This window comes from Bombus pyrosoma, linkage group LG4 (assembly GCF_014825855.1).
Source record: "Bombus pyrosoma isolate SC7728 linkage group LG4, ASM1482585v1, whole genome shotgun sequence".
Taxonomy (NCBI): Eukaryota; Metazoa; Arthropoda; class Insecta; order Hymenoptera; family Apidae; genus Bombus; species Bombus pyrosoma.
In genome coordinates this window covers 4,675,985-4,695,890 of record NC_057773.1, presented here as the reverse complement: position 1 = coordinate 4,695,890, position 19,906 = coordinate 4,675,985, and the positions used below count along the sequence as shown (strand labels likewise).

Below are 19,906 nucleotides of genomic sequence, written 5' to 3'. Positions count from 1 at the left end.
TTATCGAACCCAGGATCATTGTCATTAGCGTCTCGAGTATCTAATTACCACGGTTACTTGTCGATATCTGTAACAATCATATTTGCTCTAGTCAATATCTTCTCTATTGCATAACGACAATGTCTAATTACAACGAAGGTTTCTTTCACGCCCTTAACCCCAGCTCTAATCATAACGCTTCTCCGACATATATATATATGATTGTCATATAAATGTGTATATCATAAATCAAACCATTTATACCATAAATCAAAATCATTTTTTGTATAAAAAAACATGGAATAGAATGTTTTATTTTAATCTAATTATTTAATCTAATTATTCCATTATTCATTTCTGCAATTGCATTATTCATTTCTAATCAATGGACTGTACAAAACAAAATCAAAGGTTTAAATAAACGTACAAAATTAGAACAAATTATATTAAAGTGAAATAATAGTCGAACTTATATTCTGTTTCAAAAGTTTATGATACAAGCTACCGGTAATGAAAACTTAATAATAAAAATAGATTACCAATGGAGGAAAACAGAAAAAAGTTCGAAAGATTGTATAAACATTTGTTAATAATATCTAATAAACAACTAAATAGGTAGACATTAATTCAACAAACCTAATAATAATGTATGTAATGTAATAACAGCAATTGAAGTACTAAGAAGTTTAGATTATACGCTTCGAACGGCGATACAACTTAACGACTCGCTCTTCGACAGTAGAATGGCGGTATCCCGCCAAAAGTGAGCCTAGCCGATTCTTGATTTGCTGAGGCGCCGAGGCTTCGTTTCTATACAATGCGCGCGAGAAATTGAAATACTAAACACCATAAAAATTTTCTTACATTTTACGAACTGATGAACTGAACATTTTCAAACCAGATAACTATAAGAATTTGAACACTAAGGTGCACATGTATATATGCGAATGATTTTAAAATGCGAATTTTAAGTATTACGTGAAGACAGATAATTACAGAATTACAAATTGCTGTTACAGGTGAAATATAAAAAGTTGTATGCTTATTCGTACTATGTAACAGTGCATATACGTAATTTTTCTACTTACTATTCTATTAATAGTAATATAAAATAAAATTAAAATATAGTCCATTAAATCTAATATATCCACCATGAAATAAGATTATGGTCATATAGATAATTTCTAGAATTTTCTAACAAAGAAAAGTTACTGTATGATACATTAAATCCATATACTAAGATTAATCTTTGGAAAGCGAATGTAATCTAACCTAAAAACTACTAAATTTGAAACGTATGCGATATATTAAAAGTTTTAAAAGTTTCAGGCTTCAGATATTTAATCTAAATTAGAGATATATTAGTAAAACATGAAATGAGATAACGTATTTACGTTATAATTTTTAAACATATTCGTATTTTTAAACATCATTAAGTAAATTTCTAAATAACTAAGAATATACTGCTTCTTACTAAATAGTTACGAATTGTTTTTATTAACGAGAAGCTATTAAGTGATGTTTGACAAGTTGTATCAATATACCACAAGTTGACGAAGTATACCAATAATAATTTAACAAAGCAAATTCTTCACCGCGATCTTAGAGAGAAATTCCTTGGAATTGCAATTGTTGTAACAAACGCAGCTGCATTTATAACATGCGACATAAGTTCACTCTTTTATATACTAAGCTATTTGATTAATTCTAAGTATGTAAACAATTTAAAAAACTTTTAAAATCGTATAATTATCATTGTACTATTGATTTTCTTACCATTTTGAAATATACAATTTTGAGAATAATTATTATATCTTCGTTCTTAAATAATGGAGCAACTAGCCAAAAAAATGAAGAAAAAGCGAAGAAACGATGCAAAATATTCATGATGTGCACGTGATTCATCTACATGTTTCAGTTTTGTTGAATATTTCACAATCGAACATTTTCTTTTCTCTTCTGTCGTACTCTTGTACCTTGTGACATGACTGCTTCTTGTGGGAGATAAGAGCAAGACGAAATGCGGTCTCTAGCATTTTGCAAACAAAAAAGGAAGAAACTGTTCGCTTTTCTTCTTTTTAAATAGAGGTGAAGATAAAAAAGACGTATATCTACAGAATTTATTCTATTTCCATTACACATTCTGTCGATTGACTATTTTCATTTGAATCAATTGACTTACTTAATAAATTCTCCTTGTTTACAGGCACATCTAATATTGGGTGATCTATCATTATTTTCATTCTTTCTTTTCGCACTAACGCTTTGTTTAAATCATTCTTACCAAACCTTATAAATTTAAAATTATTCACACACTGTAATTCATTATTCCAATTCATTAACATTTTACACTGAGTTGCATTTAAAATATCAGGAATTTCTGAAAAATAAAGGAGGGTTTGTATATTAGCATATATTAAAAATAAATTTGGCTGTAATTCTTTACCTATTCCACATGTATCATATTCTTCTTGTTCTCTCTCCTTGGTTATTCTAATTATATTCTCCCTGCTGGCATGCTGTGTATTCCTATTGCTACCTATAGATCTTTTAATAGCAATTTGTTCCATTTCTTCATCATTTCTTGCTATGTACCTTTGGATCAAACATAGGATTATAACTAATCAAATCTTTAATGTACAATCTCTGTATCATCATATACATACATCTTTGTTTTACCTACGTTTCTAACAAACTTGCAGTTAACTCTGGAGTATAGGGACACACACCTGGAATCATATTGTTTTTAATCCACAACATTTTTTCTCCTATTAAATTCTGTTTTATCAAGCGGGACATTTTTCCTTTCTGTCTATTTGATATTCTGAAACAAAACACATTGACCATTTCCTTCATTAGTACACAAAAGTATTATATAATTATATAAAATAAATTAAATATACATAATAAAATCATATAATTTAATAGTAACTCTATTTACTTTTTGGCTTTTTTCGTAATAGCGATAGACTTTCTACTATTTGGATGTATCATTTTCTTTGGCTTCAGGAACTCTTTTTTCAGTGCTGTGGCCTATAAAAGACAGTAACACACTCAAATAGTCTTTATAAAATAATCTATTTTGTATACGTATAAATTAGTAAAAATATTACCATGGCTGTGAATTATTTCGATTATCCTAACCTTCAAAACTCCAACTCAGGCTATGCGTTTACCCAATGTATAATCTTGCGCAGGCGATAGCAACTACGGCGACGCCTATCGAGAGTAGAAGTAATATCGAAGTATACCTTACCATGGCATTTCTGGGCCAACAAACTTCAAAATTTGTTTCTTCTGTTTCAAGATATTCTTAGCTATTTTTTTTAAATCTTATAATGGTAACCTATTTTAAAATGTGTAATCTTTGATAAATACATATTAGTAAAATTTCATATGAAGAAAGTTTTTTGGGAATCTGTATCATATCCAGCGAGCGGAAAACGAAGACTTGACGGAAGTTAACGACAATGGAGATAAAAGTTTTTATCGTAATATTGCTTTTATTGATTTTAACCTCAGATGGAACGGGTTTCGGCAGAAAACGATCCGCCAAATGTCAAAGAGGCAACGAGCAGAGTTTAAGTAAAAACGAGCAGAATTCAACATCCGATTATTATTATTACTGTGACCCAACAGAGTTTGGAGTAGTACAAAAGATTCCGTATTTGCGTTCTTGTTCACCATGCGACATGATAGAAATCGATTTCTCTTCCGCTTGTATCAGATGCGGGATGTGCCTTGCCATTGCTGAAAAGGTTGATCCTTTTTCACCGGTCTCGATTATCCTACTTCTCTCTATTCGCGTATTTTTTAAATACAGATATAGCTTTTTTATAATTATTTATTTTGTTGATGACATTATTTAACAAATTCTTTGAGAACTTCGCAAGGGAATCTAGACATAAATGATATTTAAAATGTTTATAGCAGTCCTGAAGTAAAGAAAAGCGATATGAATTTGAAATCATAAATCATTTCAATGATTTTATTATTTCCATTTTAGACATAACACAGGGGAACTTTGTAATTTTTAAATCTCTTTGATTTTATATATCTTTCTACGTTTATTTTCCTTTTTGCATACTGCGTGTTGCCTTAATTGCTATCTATATGTTGTTTTATTTGCATTTTTCTTTTCGATCAGAAATGGCTGTCCTATGTTTCGGCAATAATTTGTCGCTTCTCTTGGTGCATTTTTAAAAGTAATATCGACATAAATAAACTTTTGACTCCAAAAGTTAACATCGCTTTTTTCGACATTTTTTTAGTTTACAAGAGTTCAAAATTATATATAGGCCTTTTAATATCTTCTTATTTTTTTCACTACTTAATATTTTCAAAAACACGTAAATATCCGCAAGCTATTTATCACTTTATTCGATCGTATATATCGCTACATATACAAAGGTACATTTCCACAAACATCCTTCCGTAAGTTTGCTATTTGATCAATTTTATTCAAACAGAATCGATATTTGTCCAAACCCAGCGTTTTATTATTTAAGAGACATTCACGATAAATAATTATTTTCAAATTCAGTCAAATACACAGTAGAAATTAATATTAGTTATCAAAAACACTGGAAACTCTCGTTCACGAATAAAAGCAGAAATACGTAACTAAATCTTGAAACGAATGGGTATCAATTGCATAATGAGTTATATTATATTTGCAACAGATTGATGGAAAAAATTCCTGAAATATCGTATCCATACTTTTTAGATAAATCAAACATTGCTGGATGTTCACGAAGCGTTACCTAACGCGTGTTTAAATGACACTGAGATCGAAGTTCTGTTAAGGACCATATGTGATTATTCTTTTCAATTGTAAATATCTGATGAATAAAGTAATCTTTATGTATATATATATATATACATGTATATAAGAATACATGTATATAAGTACTCGTTAATATTAAAACATATATAAATTTGCATAAAAATCCATAGCTTCTAAATAAGAAAAGGAAGGAAAATATATTTATGATTTTTTGATAGCTATGGTCTTCGCGAACTAAACGGGAAAAGGTACATTTCTGATAAATTACCTGGTTCTATCATGGTATCCACGTCCGCCGATGGACTTTGGGGAAAGAAGTCTGTATACAAAGATACTTCATTTATGTCACAATTATGCATGTTGTCCGTGTATTCTGTTTTCTTACAACGGCTTCCTTTAATACCGGATTTTATTTAGATTCAGAGATCTTTGCCATTATTATCTCGATGAAATCGGAGAAGTCTCATTGTACGAACAATGGCAGCGATGTAACAACGATGAAAAACTTCACGACCTGTCGAACATCATGTGTCGGTAATAAGAAAAATGAAATATCTGGCCTTAATAACAAAATATTATTGAAAAACTTTTTCACCTGTTTACGTCATTTCAGAAACGTGCACGGTATATTACGAGATTGTAAGAGCATGCAGAATACGGAAAAATACGAATCCCCGTTTAAGACTTATTACGCAAAAATAAAAATCTCCGCAACTTATGATAAATACGGCAAACGTGATTGAAAGTAATATTTCTACAACTTTTTATTCTGCACTGCAAATAAATACAATATATTTGTAATTATGCCACTAAGAGATCGTTACATCGTAACTCATTTTAGCTGTATTTGTAATATTTATTTATTCCAATAAATATGAGTTATATTTCTTACAATACATAAATATAAGAAACATAAACAAATATCTAAACGGTTAATCAATGCATAATTCATTTTTTTGATCTTAAACATAAACTTCAAAAACGTACGATATGTTACAATAAAGATACATTCTATAAATTGATGCAAATGATGAAATGCTTCAACTGGAAATTCCAACTTATTATAACATAAACATTTTCTTCTAACGTCATTCAGTGTTTTTTACAAACAAACAAATTATTAACATTAGAAATAAATGATAATTTATGACCCAATTAGATTGTAATAAGAAATTATATTTCACACACATACGCATATACAGAATAATCAATATTTCTTTTACCCAGCTTAAAGGACACAGCAGAAAAAACACTTATGCGAAACCAACATTAGATATTTAATTTCCAGATTAACCTATATTTTGAAACGTTGTACAAATACTACCTTAAGAATGTCTACAAAGAAGCAATAGTATATCGACTATCCGGATAATTCCATATTCTTGCCAAAACAATTCGCCACAGAAATCATTTAAAAACTGATCAAGCGCATGAAGGTTACACGATTGATATCGAAAAGAAACGAAGCCCAAATATATTAATACTAAAATTATGAAACTTTCAAGAAAGGGGTTACGTTCTCGTGAATTCCTTGATACATAACATCGTTTCTTATCATTGATGAAAAGGAAATACCGTGTTATCCTTAGATCTACTTTTCTGACTTCTACCAAGCCTCGTTCTTGGTAATCCCGAAAACGGGCTCCAATTCGTTCGCTTGAAATTGCTACGCCTCCTCCAGTTGAAAAATTTCGGCTCGAAACGAGGTCGATTGATGTCTTCATCCGAACGCACATAGCGTTCCTGGTTATAATTCCTTCGTGTAATTTGTTCTCGCGATTCTTGCATGGAGTCGGAAGGATTCGCTGCTACGCATTCGTTGTTTATCGTTAAATTTGATCGCGAGTCACGATCGAGAGAAAAATCGTTTCGACGATCGTCGCGGAAATGCAAATGCGATAATTGAGGAAAATGAGAGAAACGAGGCAAATGTGGCAGATGCGGCAAGTAAGAGGGCATTAGGCGATGTTGACGCATTCCACGAACGATCGTTTCCTTCATTTGTCGCCTCTTGTGCCAAATTCTCTCGACGATCCCGATAGAAACGGCCGATACGCCTCCAGCGATCAAGATTAAGAAAGCGGAATAAACGTCGGCCAGCCTGGCACTGTGAAATGTGGTAGGCGATTTGCATCGAGGCATCTCTGGCAGCATTCGTTCTGTTATCCTGTTCAGAACACCTCGTTCTCGTATTTTCAAAATGCTGGAAAACATATTTGATTGATTAATGTTTCCATTGACCGAGAAGCTCTATGTGAAATTCATTTAGCAATTCTTTGTTTCTGAAAGCCGTTGGACATGAGAATATTGACAATAAGTAAAATACAATTATGAGGCTTGATGGAAGAGTGGCGTATAATTTTTAAGATATCTTAAAATCACCACTTCCGTTTACTTGATCGTGACATGCTCTTGATCGAAGCAGACGAGATTTCTCAATTTAAGTTCTTTTAGCTTCACCGACGGTTTATCCAACTTAAATATTTCTTATTCGTGCCACTTTTCCTCCGAGTCCTTCGATTTTAAGAAAGAATAGGAAATAAATAAAATATAAGTCTAAGGTCGTATTACTACATAGAATACGATTCTCATTGTCCGTCTAAAATTGAAATACGATATTCGTTTAACATCTCACATACTTTAAATTAATAATTTTTTTATAAGGACAAGAATTAGCCATTGGTAGAGCCACCATTGTGAATGTTTGTGGAAGAGGTAATTCTTTTAGAGTACATCGTTCTTGAATCAGTGTGGACCTGAGGGCGCGTCGTGCGAGAGTTGCACTTACGAAGAAGCCATAATGGCCTTTCACGGCCTTTGTAAGACCAGAAGTAGTATCCAATTTAGATTCCCGATTGTTATACGCTCTTATATACAACTGTCGAAGATTACTATCATTCACGTTCTGTGAAACAAAGGGAAGAATATTTCGATGGTGAAAAATTTGATATATTACCTTTTTATTTGTTTTTTAATAAACATACTCTAATGTATTCATCATCGGTGATGCTGTATCCCAATTTGAAATTGTGCGACAAAATATCGGTAATAGATTTGATACCACTAGCCTGTACCGATAAGATCGAAGTGATGAAACCAGCATAAGCATTGTACGTTACTAAGGCGAACATTAAACTGAATAATAATATTGTCTTTCCTGATGGATTTCGTGGTGTCCATGGAGTACCTGCAATTGGAATTCGTTAAATTCATAGAAAATTAATTGAAACGAATCGATTCTTAAGAATGAAACAATCATTGAGAAGACAAACATTACATCTTATTTTATCTCTTCTTTCTTCCTACAAACTTGTAGCTTACGCGATAATATAAACATTGAAAAACATGCCACTGTAGAAGTCAGAGAACTGTCTGTACTGATTAGCTTTTAACTAGTGCGCTCTGAGTCAAATGACTTACAAGCGTAACATTATTTATGATACAGTTTTTATTCTTTCCGCCAGGCTATTGTGCTATTCATTCGCTGTCTTTGATAACCTTATAAGATAGCCTTTAATAATTAATTCTCTATTTATTGCTTATTAGCGAATTGATCCGTGCAAAACAATTTGTAGGACGACAAACGCAATTCTCCATAATATATGTATTACATTTATACAATAGTTTACAGATATGCAAAAAGAAATTTGAACACTCGATTAACAAGTATAAATATTTAGTGGGATCACCTCTTGTCACTATGTACGCGTGTAAACGTGTTAGTAAAAATTGTTAACTAAAAATTGATAAAATACTCTTTTAATTCCTGATTGTCCTTTTGAAAAAATTTAAGGGATATAACCTTGCATGCACATTATGCTAATGCACCAAAGCGCAGCCTCCCCTATTCCAACGCGTTTAGCTTCTTCATTGTGTAAAATAGTTTTCGCTGCGTAAATGATTAATCCCATCGCTACGAGTATGGCGAAATAAGTAGATGCGACACAACTCAGTAAACAGTTATTAAACGGTTGACGAAATATGTCCCTCATGGTACCAGTTTCCAGTGGATGATAGTAAACGTTCCTCCTACGTAAAAATATTCATCATACAGAGCATAGGTCATTCGTCTGATCAAAGATATATTTCATTATGCAGCCTGTCCCATAGGTTTCCATATAAAATCTTGTCTACGTGTTCTATGGACAAAAACAAGATTAAATTCATAAATATCTTATTTGAAATTCATTAGAAAAATATGAAACGTGAACTGAGAAGATTTATTCGTTCCCCTTTATATTAATTAGTTTCTGTGAGCATTTGCTAAAAACGAAGAAACCAACATTTTTATTAATTAGACGGGTAGTTCATCATAAGATAAAGGACAAAATAAAAGTGACAAACAGATAATAACTTTTAACTTGAAGAAAATGAAACAAGTCAATATTATGGATTAAACTACGTGTGATGTTATACATCGCTAAACGTAAATTTATCAGCCAATCACATGCACTAGTTTTTTACATTATATAATCGCACGATCCACTCTCATCTTTCTTGAAATTATGTACGTAATATGAATAAATGGTACGATTTCGTTTGTTTTTCATTTGAAGAAATATATTTAATAAACTACATTTCTACTAAAATTCGTGGTATCTAGTAATAAACGACTAAAGGTGAAGCCCTCTTAAATTTTTTCCTTTGATACATCAACTAAAGCAACTTTAAATTTATCAAGTAGAATTCATCAAGTTATTTATGTAGATACTCGCATATATTGTTGCATTTCGAAGTATTATCCTTTCTTCGTATAATATCGATATACTATATACCATAGCATTAATTTATTCGACAAATCAAGGATTAATTCTGCAAACGTAACTTACGTTGACACATAAATTATATTATAATAAAACCTTCCTTTCAATATTTCCTTCGAATTATATGTTTTTGTTGCTGCTTTATAACAAAACTTTCAAGAACCTTTGTCCACATCAAGCTGTCGTATTTTTAATGGTAAAAGGCTGCAGTAAAATTTATAAACCTAGGAGACACTCTGTACGTTCTCGAAAAATCTGATCGTCACTGTTATCGGGTGATTTAGATACTATGATATATTTTCTCACATATAACGAATTAGGGGATGACTAAACGACATTTCAGCTTGTCGTTCCTTATTGACGGTAATATATCCTAGACCAATGTCCACATCACCGGTGACGACATCTCCGAGGAGATTATTCCACACTTTATTATTCAAAGTACCCAACTTCTCGTGTGGCACCAGCTCTATGCTGAAAATATGACATTTCATTAATTATTCATCTACTTCTTTTTAATCGCAAAATGATCAAAAGAACATAAAAAAGTTCTATAAAAATGTTGCAGACTGTGTTCAGAAATATATTTGTTCGCCTGAATTTTTTGCCCGGATTGAGAGGAAACAACAAAAAGCTGCAAAAGAGTTATTTTCCTGATACGATTTCATACATATTTATATAGCTACTTGTCAATATTCCACGTGTTTGCTTCTACGTCAGAATTATATTTATTTTGGCATTAGAATATGAATTGAATGAACAATAAAGATACTGTTAAACGTTTACGTATTTTTCATAAATTAATCACTTATCCTTCCCCAACTTTTATAATCCAGTTATTCACCCCAACTTTCTACTATGCCAAACGCCGGCACAATCCAAGTGGTAACTATAACTTCGTAGTATGTTTCGTATATTTAAAAAATTGTGCGTGTATAAAATTAGAGGGACGAATTCTAGAAATGTTTACTACGTTATCTCAATCTTTTTTCATATGTACACGGAAAATGTTAACTCGCTATTACACATTACCATATATACGGGCACACATTACTTATTGATTGATATATATCTATTTATACTTCGTGTGATAGAATTTGAAGCAAGTATTATGTCCTAAGACTGTACACAGGCAATGCGTGGCAGACCCATGAGGCGTCTGCTGTAAAATAGATTGTTATATTGTTAACCTTGTCTTCTTTTTCTGTATATGGTTTGTTTTTACCGATAACTTAGACTCTTTCTTTCTTCGTTCTATCTCCTACAAAGAATATCTTCCTGACGATACTGTCGTAACTCGCTTTTCGAGTAGCAGTTTACTCGGACGGAAAAGCTCGAGAGAATTTCCAGTCGCGTCTTAGAACATAACACGAGAAATATATGATTCCTCATTGGCTCGTTACAAGAATTATATCGTGGGTGGTCCACATTAATCGGGAGCAGTGAACTCGCCCTGTCGTATCCTATTCGCATGAAAAACAAAGAAAACAAATACAAAAGCATTGCCTTACATACATTTCTCCTTGTCTTTGATATGACAGGTTTTACGAAACAAAAGTTCAAATATTTACTAAACTAATGGTTTTTCGACATAAATAGATTAATAACTTTTTACAGGAGATACCAAGATGGATCGATTAACGTATTAAAAAATATATAAACATATTAAGAAAATTAAGGCCGATCTTTATATATCCTCTACGTTTCTATCTACGCGAAAACTGTTAACATCAAGTTATACCACTTTCGAAACCATTTAATTTTTACTCGAAATATTTTCTGGCGAATGAAGATTGTTTGTATTGTATATCCATGATTTTCCAGTCAGCCTAAATATATAAATATAAAATATCTAATGTAAAGGAACAAATCCGATAAATTCTATCAACTCTTATAAATTAAATTACTGTTCATAGTCCAATTAATAGCTGCTTTGCAGAAAAAGAGTAATCGATATGAAGAACTGCGGGAACGTAACGATAAATTACGAGAATAACTGATGGATCGTTAAAAGTAATTAAAAATTGTAATAATTAAAAATTTAAAAATAATTGTAATTAAAAATTTGCTGCAATAGAAAATTATAGCAAAAACGATCGATCAAGACGCGTGTCGCTATTTTCGTGGAATATAAAGCGTGCTGTTTTCGGAGAGACATAAAAAACTGTAGACCTTTGCTTTAAAATTGTAAATCACTTAACTGGAAATGTGGCTAATTTTGTAAAGAAGGAAACGTGGCTAATTTTGTAAAGAAGGAAACTGCAGAATTGTACTAAGTTGCAACATCAGAAACGTTCGTGGAAACCAACAGGCGTCATATGAATTTATAAAAACACTAAAATTTGCAAAAAAAGAATACATTGAACGAGAAATTCGAGATCTTTATTTTGAGCAACGGAATAACAATTTTCATACGACCAGTGGAAAAATCGATAATCAGAGCAGGACGGAATGAAAAGGGCTGAAATCATGCACGCTCGTTAACAAAATAGCAATATCAAAACTTCATTGCCATTTTCATCTATCATATCGTGATAACGGTTACACGAACGTTGAGAAACTGGACGTTGGATTTTGTACATTGTAACATACGACATTATCGTCGTCATCGTACGACTATTTTCAATGCAGACGTCTTTGCACTTTACGTATTGATGTATTTCTGCAGATCCAAGTGTGTAAAAAATGATTTCAATAATCAGATGAATTACTTATTATTTATATTATATATTGAATGCTATTTTTCTGCCATATTATTCTTGTTTCACGTGGGCTAATTATCATTTTCAGAGAAAATTTATGAACATTTAACTCGCATTTGCCTTTTCAATTGATATTATAATGTATCATGTGTTATGATGTAACTGATGTATATATTTGACATATACATATATACATAGAATTGCATAATTTATTAGATTTATGGACGACACTATTTAACACGCAATTAGAAATTTCAAGAAGCTCTATGTCATGGTCAATGAACCTACCAGTAGATTTCGGTAAAGTCATGATCCATTTGAAAAATGTTACTCGTTAGGTTTAATTACGGAAGAATATATTTGGTTAACATTGATCCAGAGGCTGATTTATGCGAATGCAGAAATTAGAATTCAATTACAATTATTTAAAAATATAAATAAAACTGTAATATAATATAATATATGTAAGACAGTTTCAAAAGGAAAAACTGTATTAAAGAGGAAATGCGAAGTACGTAAGTAAATAGAAAAGTAACGAAGTGCATGATTCACTTAGGAAGTTAGTCATTCATGATACGACTTAATATTCATCAGAGGAAACTATTAACGATTTATCCACCTCATAAATAATTCACAGCTAACGCACAGAACTACGCAAATTAACCCCTTAACCTACGATTTACGTTCGAGAATTTTGGACCGAAAACGTAAACAAGCTCGCGCAGCCTTCAAGACATTCGCACGACTTGTATAGTACGTATCACGAACGATGCCCGTAAATTTACAATTATTAATATTTACGATTGGTCCGATCATCTACTACGAGCTATGTCCGTAATATTTACGTTTGGCTCGATCATCGTACTGCGGGCTATGCTCGTAGTTATAGGTTAAGGGGTTACACGAAAAGTCATTTTATCGATATCAACTGAGTTCTATGATTTAACGGTTCCCACCTCTTTTAAACTATTGTACGTTACCACATTTGAAATACAGTTACTACGTTGCATGATTAATACTAAAACATTTTATATACACCTAAATACATGATATTGTATATAGATGGTCATACTCGACCAATCGATTAATTAAGGTCAAAACAAATAAGCAAATATAACAGTATTTTTATGTCGAGAAAAGTCAATATCAATTTTATCAAAAAAATCTGTACATATATTTAATCGAAATTCACAATCTATCGTTTCCACAGTACTCTAAACTATCCCCTCGGCATTCAAAATTTGTCTATTGTATAACCACGAGTACATATCTTCTATTGGATTCGCAAATATTGTTCTTTATTGGATCCATTGCCACGCTGTAATTTATCCCTCGCCTACGATTCATATACAAATTCAGCGATCCAAAGAAAATTTGCACACTTGTGGCCATTGCGAATCGCTTCGTCAATGCATATATTATCTTATTCTAATACCTGGCGTTCACGCTGCTAGCAACGAATTTGGCGAAGTCGAGAAAAGGTGCGATGTCATTCGTCTCCTCCTCGTTTACATCCATTTGTCCATCAATGGTTCCATTGAGAACGCCAAAGACGATCGGTTGCCCTTTGAACTCGTTCCTCAATTTCACACTAATTGGACTATTCAATGACCACGAGTCCAAATACCAAGAACCAAGGAAATTTGTCACTAGACTGGTGTTGTCCGAATATCGGATTTTATACACGTGGACGAAGTGGTAGAGCACTGTTTTATTCTCGAGTACCGCGTAATTTAAATTGAGGGACGCGTTCTCGTCGAACCTTTTGACCGGTGGCTCCCCGAACTTGAAGCTCGTCCCGTAGTGTTGCAGAAATACGCACGTTCTAGAAGACACGATAAAAACACGAAGAAAATAATAACGAAGATTGGTTAATTATAATTATATGTATATAAATAAATGATGAGCAACGAATAACGAATATAACTTGAATTCTAAATGTTTGCATCCTCGTTCTCGATGGTAATTAATTATTCATAAACGACGATAAAAATACTATTGAAAGTAGAGAAATTAGGTTTCGAATTAAATAGAATTATAAGTATGGATTTTAAAATTTTGCTAAGCATGACGTGACAGTTTAGAATTAAAACTGATTGAAGAGAGTTGACAGGTGAATTTTAACAAGTTTATATTGATGGTATATTTACGAAACATCAAGAGTCAAACCATAATTGCCAACGTACGTTACGAAAAATAGTACATTTAGTTTATCTTGCGAAGACTAGCGCTTTGCTCTTTCTGGCTACCATTAATAGTACGTTATACTTTCTTGCGACAAAATATATTTCGAAACTTTGATGCGAAAAATAGGGTGGTCTGCCTTTAATCGCGAAAAACATAGATTATCTAGGATTCTACTGCCAAAACCAAAGTATAAAAGCTTCTTTATTTTTTATATTATATAATTTATTATATAAATGTCTTTAATGATACAAGTGCATCATTAGCAAAAGAGCGTAAATTGGTATAAACTAATTTATTCAACTAATAATATCATTATGAAGTTGAATATATCTTCCATTTAGACACCATTGCCAACAAATCTTTTTTTAGATAATTGAATTATTATAATTTATCAGATGTTTATCAGTAATTTATTAGATGATAATTCAATTTTAGTATCGCATGCACTTTTCCGTGTATTTTAATTTGTTCTTACAATGTAGTTCAATATGAGTATACATAGGATGACCAAAATTTTCAAAACTGAATGAACCAGTAATAAACGATAATGAAGACAACTGGTAACCACAGAAGATGAACATGAGTTATTTGAAAACTACAATGCTATATTCTACTGTTGGCAAAATAAATAAAACGTGCTACTTTTCACTGAAGCGTTTGAGATAAACTATTCGTGACGAAATGCGAATCATGTTTGTTATCGTCATATGCTCGAGTCGTGTTTATTATCAGCAGGAACATTGAACGTTTCTTCTTGCGATAGATTGACTCACGTTACACGTATTCTCGCGAATTCCATATAAGACTAAGGACAGTGATAAAGAAAAATTTACCAGCGAACTTTGAGTTTTACATAAACAACACAACAAATCTTAAATAATTCGTTTCGAGCATTAAATTCTCGATAAAAGCGCCACAATGTTCGAAAATCTTTCGATACTTAACGATGTATAGGTACAATCTATACGGTGGACTAGTCGTTTTCGATTATTCATATTTTTAAATTTATCTTAACAAGTCTGCTCCACTTTTTTCCGATCTTTTTTCCCCGTCGTTTAAACTATCTCGAAACCATGAGAACGTGACATTTACCACGTTCCTTATTCAGACGATCGATAATCAATGAACATACTAGATGTATTGTTCGACGAGTATAAGCTACCTGTTCCAGTACGTTCGAGACATTTTCTGAATCACTTCGTACGTCGACGAAGGCGTTGCAACGATCACGTCACTGTCGATACCGATATTCAAGTGTCGAAGTACGGTATCGATCGTCGCATCCGTGTTTCTCATGGTTATCATCAGCCAAGACACGTAATAATTAAACTGAAATTTCTGCGACGCCTGGAATTAAATTTTCATTAAGAATAGTTAAGCTTGAAGCAAGACGAGTAACTTATGAAAGAGAAACAACAACTTGGTGTAATAATGATTATGAAATTATACCAATGATAATTGCCAATGATATTTTCCATACTTTATCATGTGAGTTTAATTCGACTGCAACTAATTACAAATAATATTGCCATGCGATACCTTATCTCTTGTTTGATAATAAATGTAGCAATTATTGTGAAAGATACAGGACAATTTTACACGAAACGGTAATTAGTTACTCAAGAAACCATAACATAACCGATGTATTATGCGTCAGATATGTAGATTAATTAACACAATTAGTTATAGTATGTCGAACGAGTCATAGCGAAAGATCGTGTTACCGAATAAACGAATGGATAAAGTCGAAAACAAGTAGATATTACTAAGTTATTGATATGTCTTGTTTCCTTTTCAATATTTTTTGTGTACAGTTCATAAATTTTTAATTATAAAATGGCTCAATATATTTTTATATCTGTTCAATTAACGTATTTCTTAATTAAAGCCGCATGAACCACTACAATGAATTATTCACTATTCGTCCGCAGAATCGATTAAGTATTATGACTTTGTTATAAATATTTATTGTCGTTTAAACATTTTATGACCGTATTCAAGCAAGATATTTTCATGAATATCTCGAAAACTGGTGCCGGGCGGCCACTACATGCATAAACGAAATTTTTCGAAATTCTGACCCTGACAACGTATTTGAAGGTCATTGAAATCCTTTCGATATACAAAACATTTCCAACAATAAAGATGCGTTGTTCTAGCAGAGAACTAATCGTATCTCGGTAAGTGTTGAATATTTAAATAACTATTTAAGAAAAAAAGCGCGTTCCAACATCATCATATGAGTCTTTGCAGTCTATCTGTGTAGATACTGTATAGAGGCAACTCCGATAAAGACAAATGAGAGTTTTATCATTTTCCTTGACGAAAATTGAAAGACAATTTCCTTCACAGGAATATAAAGCTGGCCCTTAAAGCATGTGACGCCCCGTAGCGAATGTGTTAAAAATTAAATTTCAAACATATAACGTAGCCTCTCCTCACCACATGAAGAATATTATCAGAGGAAGTGAGATTAAGCCCATCCAGTAGAACGATCGATCCGATTCGATGCTTCTGGATCACAAGGACGTCAGGTATGTTCGGGTTGGCAGCCGATTGAATCGACACGGCGATTCCCTCGTCGGAAAGACACGCGATCAAAGGTCTTGTGTAAGTAAAGACGCAATCTAAAATGAAAGGAAAATGAAAAGAAAACGTGTAAAGTAGGAAATACTACGGCGAAGCGAGGAAATAGGAAAATTGAATATTATTACAAAGGTCACGCTGTTGCGACCTCCGTTTAGTCGCCAGGAACGTTATATCACAAATTCTTGAAGACATTTGGAAACGAGAAGAGTCGCAATACGTGATTAATACACTACTCTGTAAGATCTAATTTATCTAAGTAATATATTGCCAGAGAAACATACGTTAAGTGTCTTTTTATTTGAGGCAGGAAAAAGGTACATAAAGATTTGATCGTACTCACCAAAGGAAGTTAAATCCTGGAATAGTACTATTTGGTCCCAATCTTTCCATTTAGCAAATTCCAAGATCAATTGCAATATCAACGGCGAGGGTAAGATACAAGTGCTCGTGACCATGTGAAATGTCGCCGCCATGAAAAATTCTACTTTCATTTTTGTATAAATTTCGAAGGGAAATAGAACTATGGATAAGTTTTGAAGAATCTTCTTTATCTCTATCGAGCTATGGATCTCGTACGAGACTCTTTAATTGTGAATAATTATAAGAATCGACGGTGTTGTTTCCATTGACGTTGATTATTCTACTGAAGAATCTCGTGGAAATAATTTAACAATATTTTCATCCTGAGATATGGAGATACGTAATTACAACTACTTGTCTAATAAGAAAATTCAATTTAACGGGCGAATCTTTTTATTAGGGATGTATACTCGTTTGATAGAAAAATCTTGAAAACGTTTCACATAAGATACCTTTCAGAAGAGTTATAATCACTAGAAACGACCTCGGTCATTGCAATCAAACGTCAGCAAGTAACACTTTTACACGTCAAACGAGACTTCGAATTATCATCGATAAATAAATTCCTATCCTAATAATATTTTCATTCATTTATTCACTTCATTCGATGCATTAATTTGCTTTAGAAAGATGTTACGTAAGACAAAGAAACGGTTACTTGCATTACATCCATCGATAACAGGACGAAGCACGAAACGCCACAGACAGCGATCGAATGTAGACTGAGAATTATCTCAACATAGTCCTCTCGCCCTTACTTTCAACGCATGCGGTAAAAATTACCTTCCATATAGAGATCAAGAAAATGTTCTGTTTTTCACATCATTTCGAGCGAATTAATTAAATGAATGGTGCCCCGTATCGTTGTTAGACATCGCTCCCTCCCCCGGGGAAACGAAAGACGATCGAAGATCACAATCGAGGTGAAAATTATGTTGGAAACGTAACGCTCCACTTTCTTCGATATAACACGAATTTTAAAGAATTCTAGACAATTTTGAACTTTGCTCGAAGTAAGGATGCCCTCAGACAATCACTTTTGAATACGGGGCACTATGTTTGAAGGAAGAATTTTCCATAATTTAACGAACCATGCACTTTTCTTTAAGAGCCACATCGAATATAAAGTTGTAAATGGCTTCCATTCTAATTTTCACCTCTGTAATCGTCTTCAACTCTGTCAGGATCGAATTTTCTTTGGACTGTGAAAAAATCTTCGTTTCTATTCCTTGTATTGTTCTAAAAAGGAAACAGTCTGTTAAAATATTATTTCTATCCATCTTGTCGAGTTATATAACTTCATTTCGATAAGGTTTGTGTTAGGTTTTCTGATTAAATTTGAGGGATTCTAAACAAAGTTTGTTGAGAACGAAAGTATGTATAGCTGTTTATAAAGATTACAAAATGATTTCCTGAAGAAGAAGATGGTAATAAAGGAATCGGGTTACCGTGTTTGAAAAAATCAACGCGGCAGGTGTATTATTGATGTTTGTACTCAAAACCCGTGAACGAAGACAATGATGCGTCGATAATAGTATTTACCCCGCAACGACAGCAAATCGATAGAATTGATGCTATCGATTCGACCGATGAAAAGAATCGGTGCGTCCGCATGAACGTTTATTTATAAAGCTTGTTCGTGAGCTGCATCGATAAGAAACATTGAAAGTTCATTTGTGAAATTTTAAAAAACTTTCCTAAACAAGCTAGTTCATAACATTTCTCCGAACGATATCCTATTAAACGTAGTTATTAAGTCGCAGATATTTATACCTTTAAGGGGAAATGTAGAAAAATATTTAAAATAAAGTATTTGTTATTATATTTAAAGGGCGAAGGAAATTTTTATATTAAAATTCCATTTTCTTTTTCATCATGTTAACATACATATGTAGTAATTATCTCCGATGAAACTATATTACACAATTTCATAATCAGTCTGAATTCCTTATCTTCAGAAAACTTTAACTTTAGTTTGCAACAACAACAATATATATGATAAATCTTTCCGATTATATTCACTTTCTATCGTTTAATTAACTTTTCTTCATTCTAGATTACTAGTGATTGGTCATTTTTATGATGCTCGTGTTTATTCAAGCTAGGAGCTGTTAGGCATATATCACACTTTACGATTAGAGTAATTCGCATATCCTTCCTATCTTATTACTTATGCGTCTTTAATGTGATGCGAAATTGTTTTCAATAATGATTACGTGAATTGCAAATCTACTGAACAAACCGGGCAGGTGACGCAGTATAATTGGTGATGAAACAAGAATAAACATTATTTATGAAAAAGTTTCATAAGTAACATTCGGTCTTCATACATATTTTAACTAAAAATTAATCGAATATATTATGTTGCAATATGTTTTACATTAATTTCGTGAAATTATTTTCAAAATTAAAGATTTCCTTTTTACATTTTTGTAAAGAATATGATTTAAATATATGGATATGAAGATTAACGAAATCATATCTGTTTGAAGATGTGAACGTTTTTTAATTTTGTGCATTTGAGGCTTCTATGATATTGT

General features: G+C 32.3%; 3 protein-coding genes across 9 annotated transcripts in view; 1 reads left to right on the top strand and 2 right to left on the bottom strand.

Annotated features, from left to right (window-relative positions):
- Positions 1–3,216, bottom strand: part of LOC122566592 (translation machinery-associated protein 16 homolog) — a 5,610-nt gene extending 2,394 nt beyond the window's left edge. For 2 of the 6 annotated variants that reach the window (XM_043724066.1, XM_043724065.1), the window contains exons 1-5: positions 3,093–3,216; positions 2,921–3,012; positions 2,663–2,803; positions 2,426–2,574; positions 2,162–2,359 (exon numbers count right to left, since the gene is read on the bottom strand). In XM_043724066.1, coding sequence (XP_043580001.1) covers positions 2,162–2,359; positions 2,426–2,574; positions 2,663–2,803; positions 2,921–3,012; positions 3,093–3,095 — 583 coding nt within the window. In that variant the 5' untranslated portion in view covers positions 3,096–3,216. Of the gene's footprint in view, positions 1–1,268; positions 2,360–2,425; positions 2,575–2,645; positions 2,804–2,920; positions 3,013–3,092 lie in introns of those variants that run through there. The other 4 variants (XM_043724061.1, XM_043724063.1, XM_043724064.1 and 1 more) reach the window with 4 other exon arrangements.
- A 141-nt stretch (positions 3,217–3,357) lies between these two features.
- On the top strand, positions 3,358–5,508 carry LOC122566593. The gene is made up of 5 exons (XM_043724068.1): positions 3,358–3,737; positions 4,706–4,812; positions 4,984–5,082; positions 5,183–5,299; positions 5,379–5,508. The coding sequence occupies exons 1-5, from the start codon at positions 3,450–3,452 to the stop codon at positions 5,506–5,508; spliced, it is 741 nt and encodes a 246-aa protein (XP_043580003.1). The 5' UTR covers positions 3,358–3,449.
- Positions 5,509–5,575: 67 nt separating this feature from the next.
- On the bottom strand, positions 5,576–18,996 carry LOC122566556. Of its 2 annotated transcripts, none has more exons than XM_043723990.1 (10): positions 17,819–18,996; positions 17,347–17,689; positions 16,860–17,044; positions 15,580–15,764; positions 13,666–14,055; positions 9,835–10,002; positions 8,568–8,794; positions 7,750–7,952; positions 7,405–7,670; positions 5,576–6,968 (listed from the first exon to the last, which is right to left on the bottom strand). In XM_043723990.1, exons 2-10 carry the CDS (start codon positions 17,495–17,497, stop codon positions 6,320–6,322), a joined length of 2,424 nt encoding a protein of 807 aa, XP_043579925.1. In that variant the 5' UTR covers positions 17,498–17,689; positions 17,819–18,996; the 3' UTR covers positions 5,576–6,319. The 2 variants fall into 2 exon arrangements, with proteins under 2 accessions (XP_043579925.1, XP_043579924.1); XM_043723989.1 differs by having other exon boundaries at positions 17,347–18,605; positions 18,815–18,996.
- Positions 18,997–19,906: the final 910 nt, after the last annotated feature.

Coding starts and splice junctions, on each gene's coding strand:
- LOC122566593 (XM_043724068.1), top strand. CDS start 3,450: ATGGAGATAAAAGTTTTTATCGTAATATTGCTTTTATTGATTTTAACC. Junction 4,813..4,983: donor TGTGATTATTCTTTTCAATT/GTAAATATCTGA, acceptor ATTTTTTGATAG/CTATGGTCTTCGCGAACTAA. Junction 5,083..5,182: donor GATGGACTTTGGGGAAAGAA/GTCTGTATACAA, acceptor GATTTTATTTAG/ATTCAGAGATCTTTGCCATT.
- LOC122566556 (XM_043723990.1), bottom strand. CDS start 17,497: ATGAAAGTAGAATTTTTCATGGCGGCGACATTTCACATGGTCACGAGC. Junction 7,953..8,567: donor TAGCATAATGTGCATGCAAG/GTTATATCCCTT, acceptor TTCCAATTGCAG/GTACTCCATGGACACCACGA. Junction 6,969..7,404: donor AAAAAAATTATTAATTTAAA/GTATGTGAGATG, acceptor TATGTTTTCCAG/CATTTTGAAAATACGAGAAC.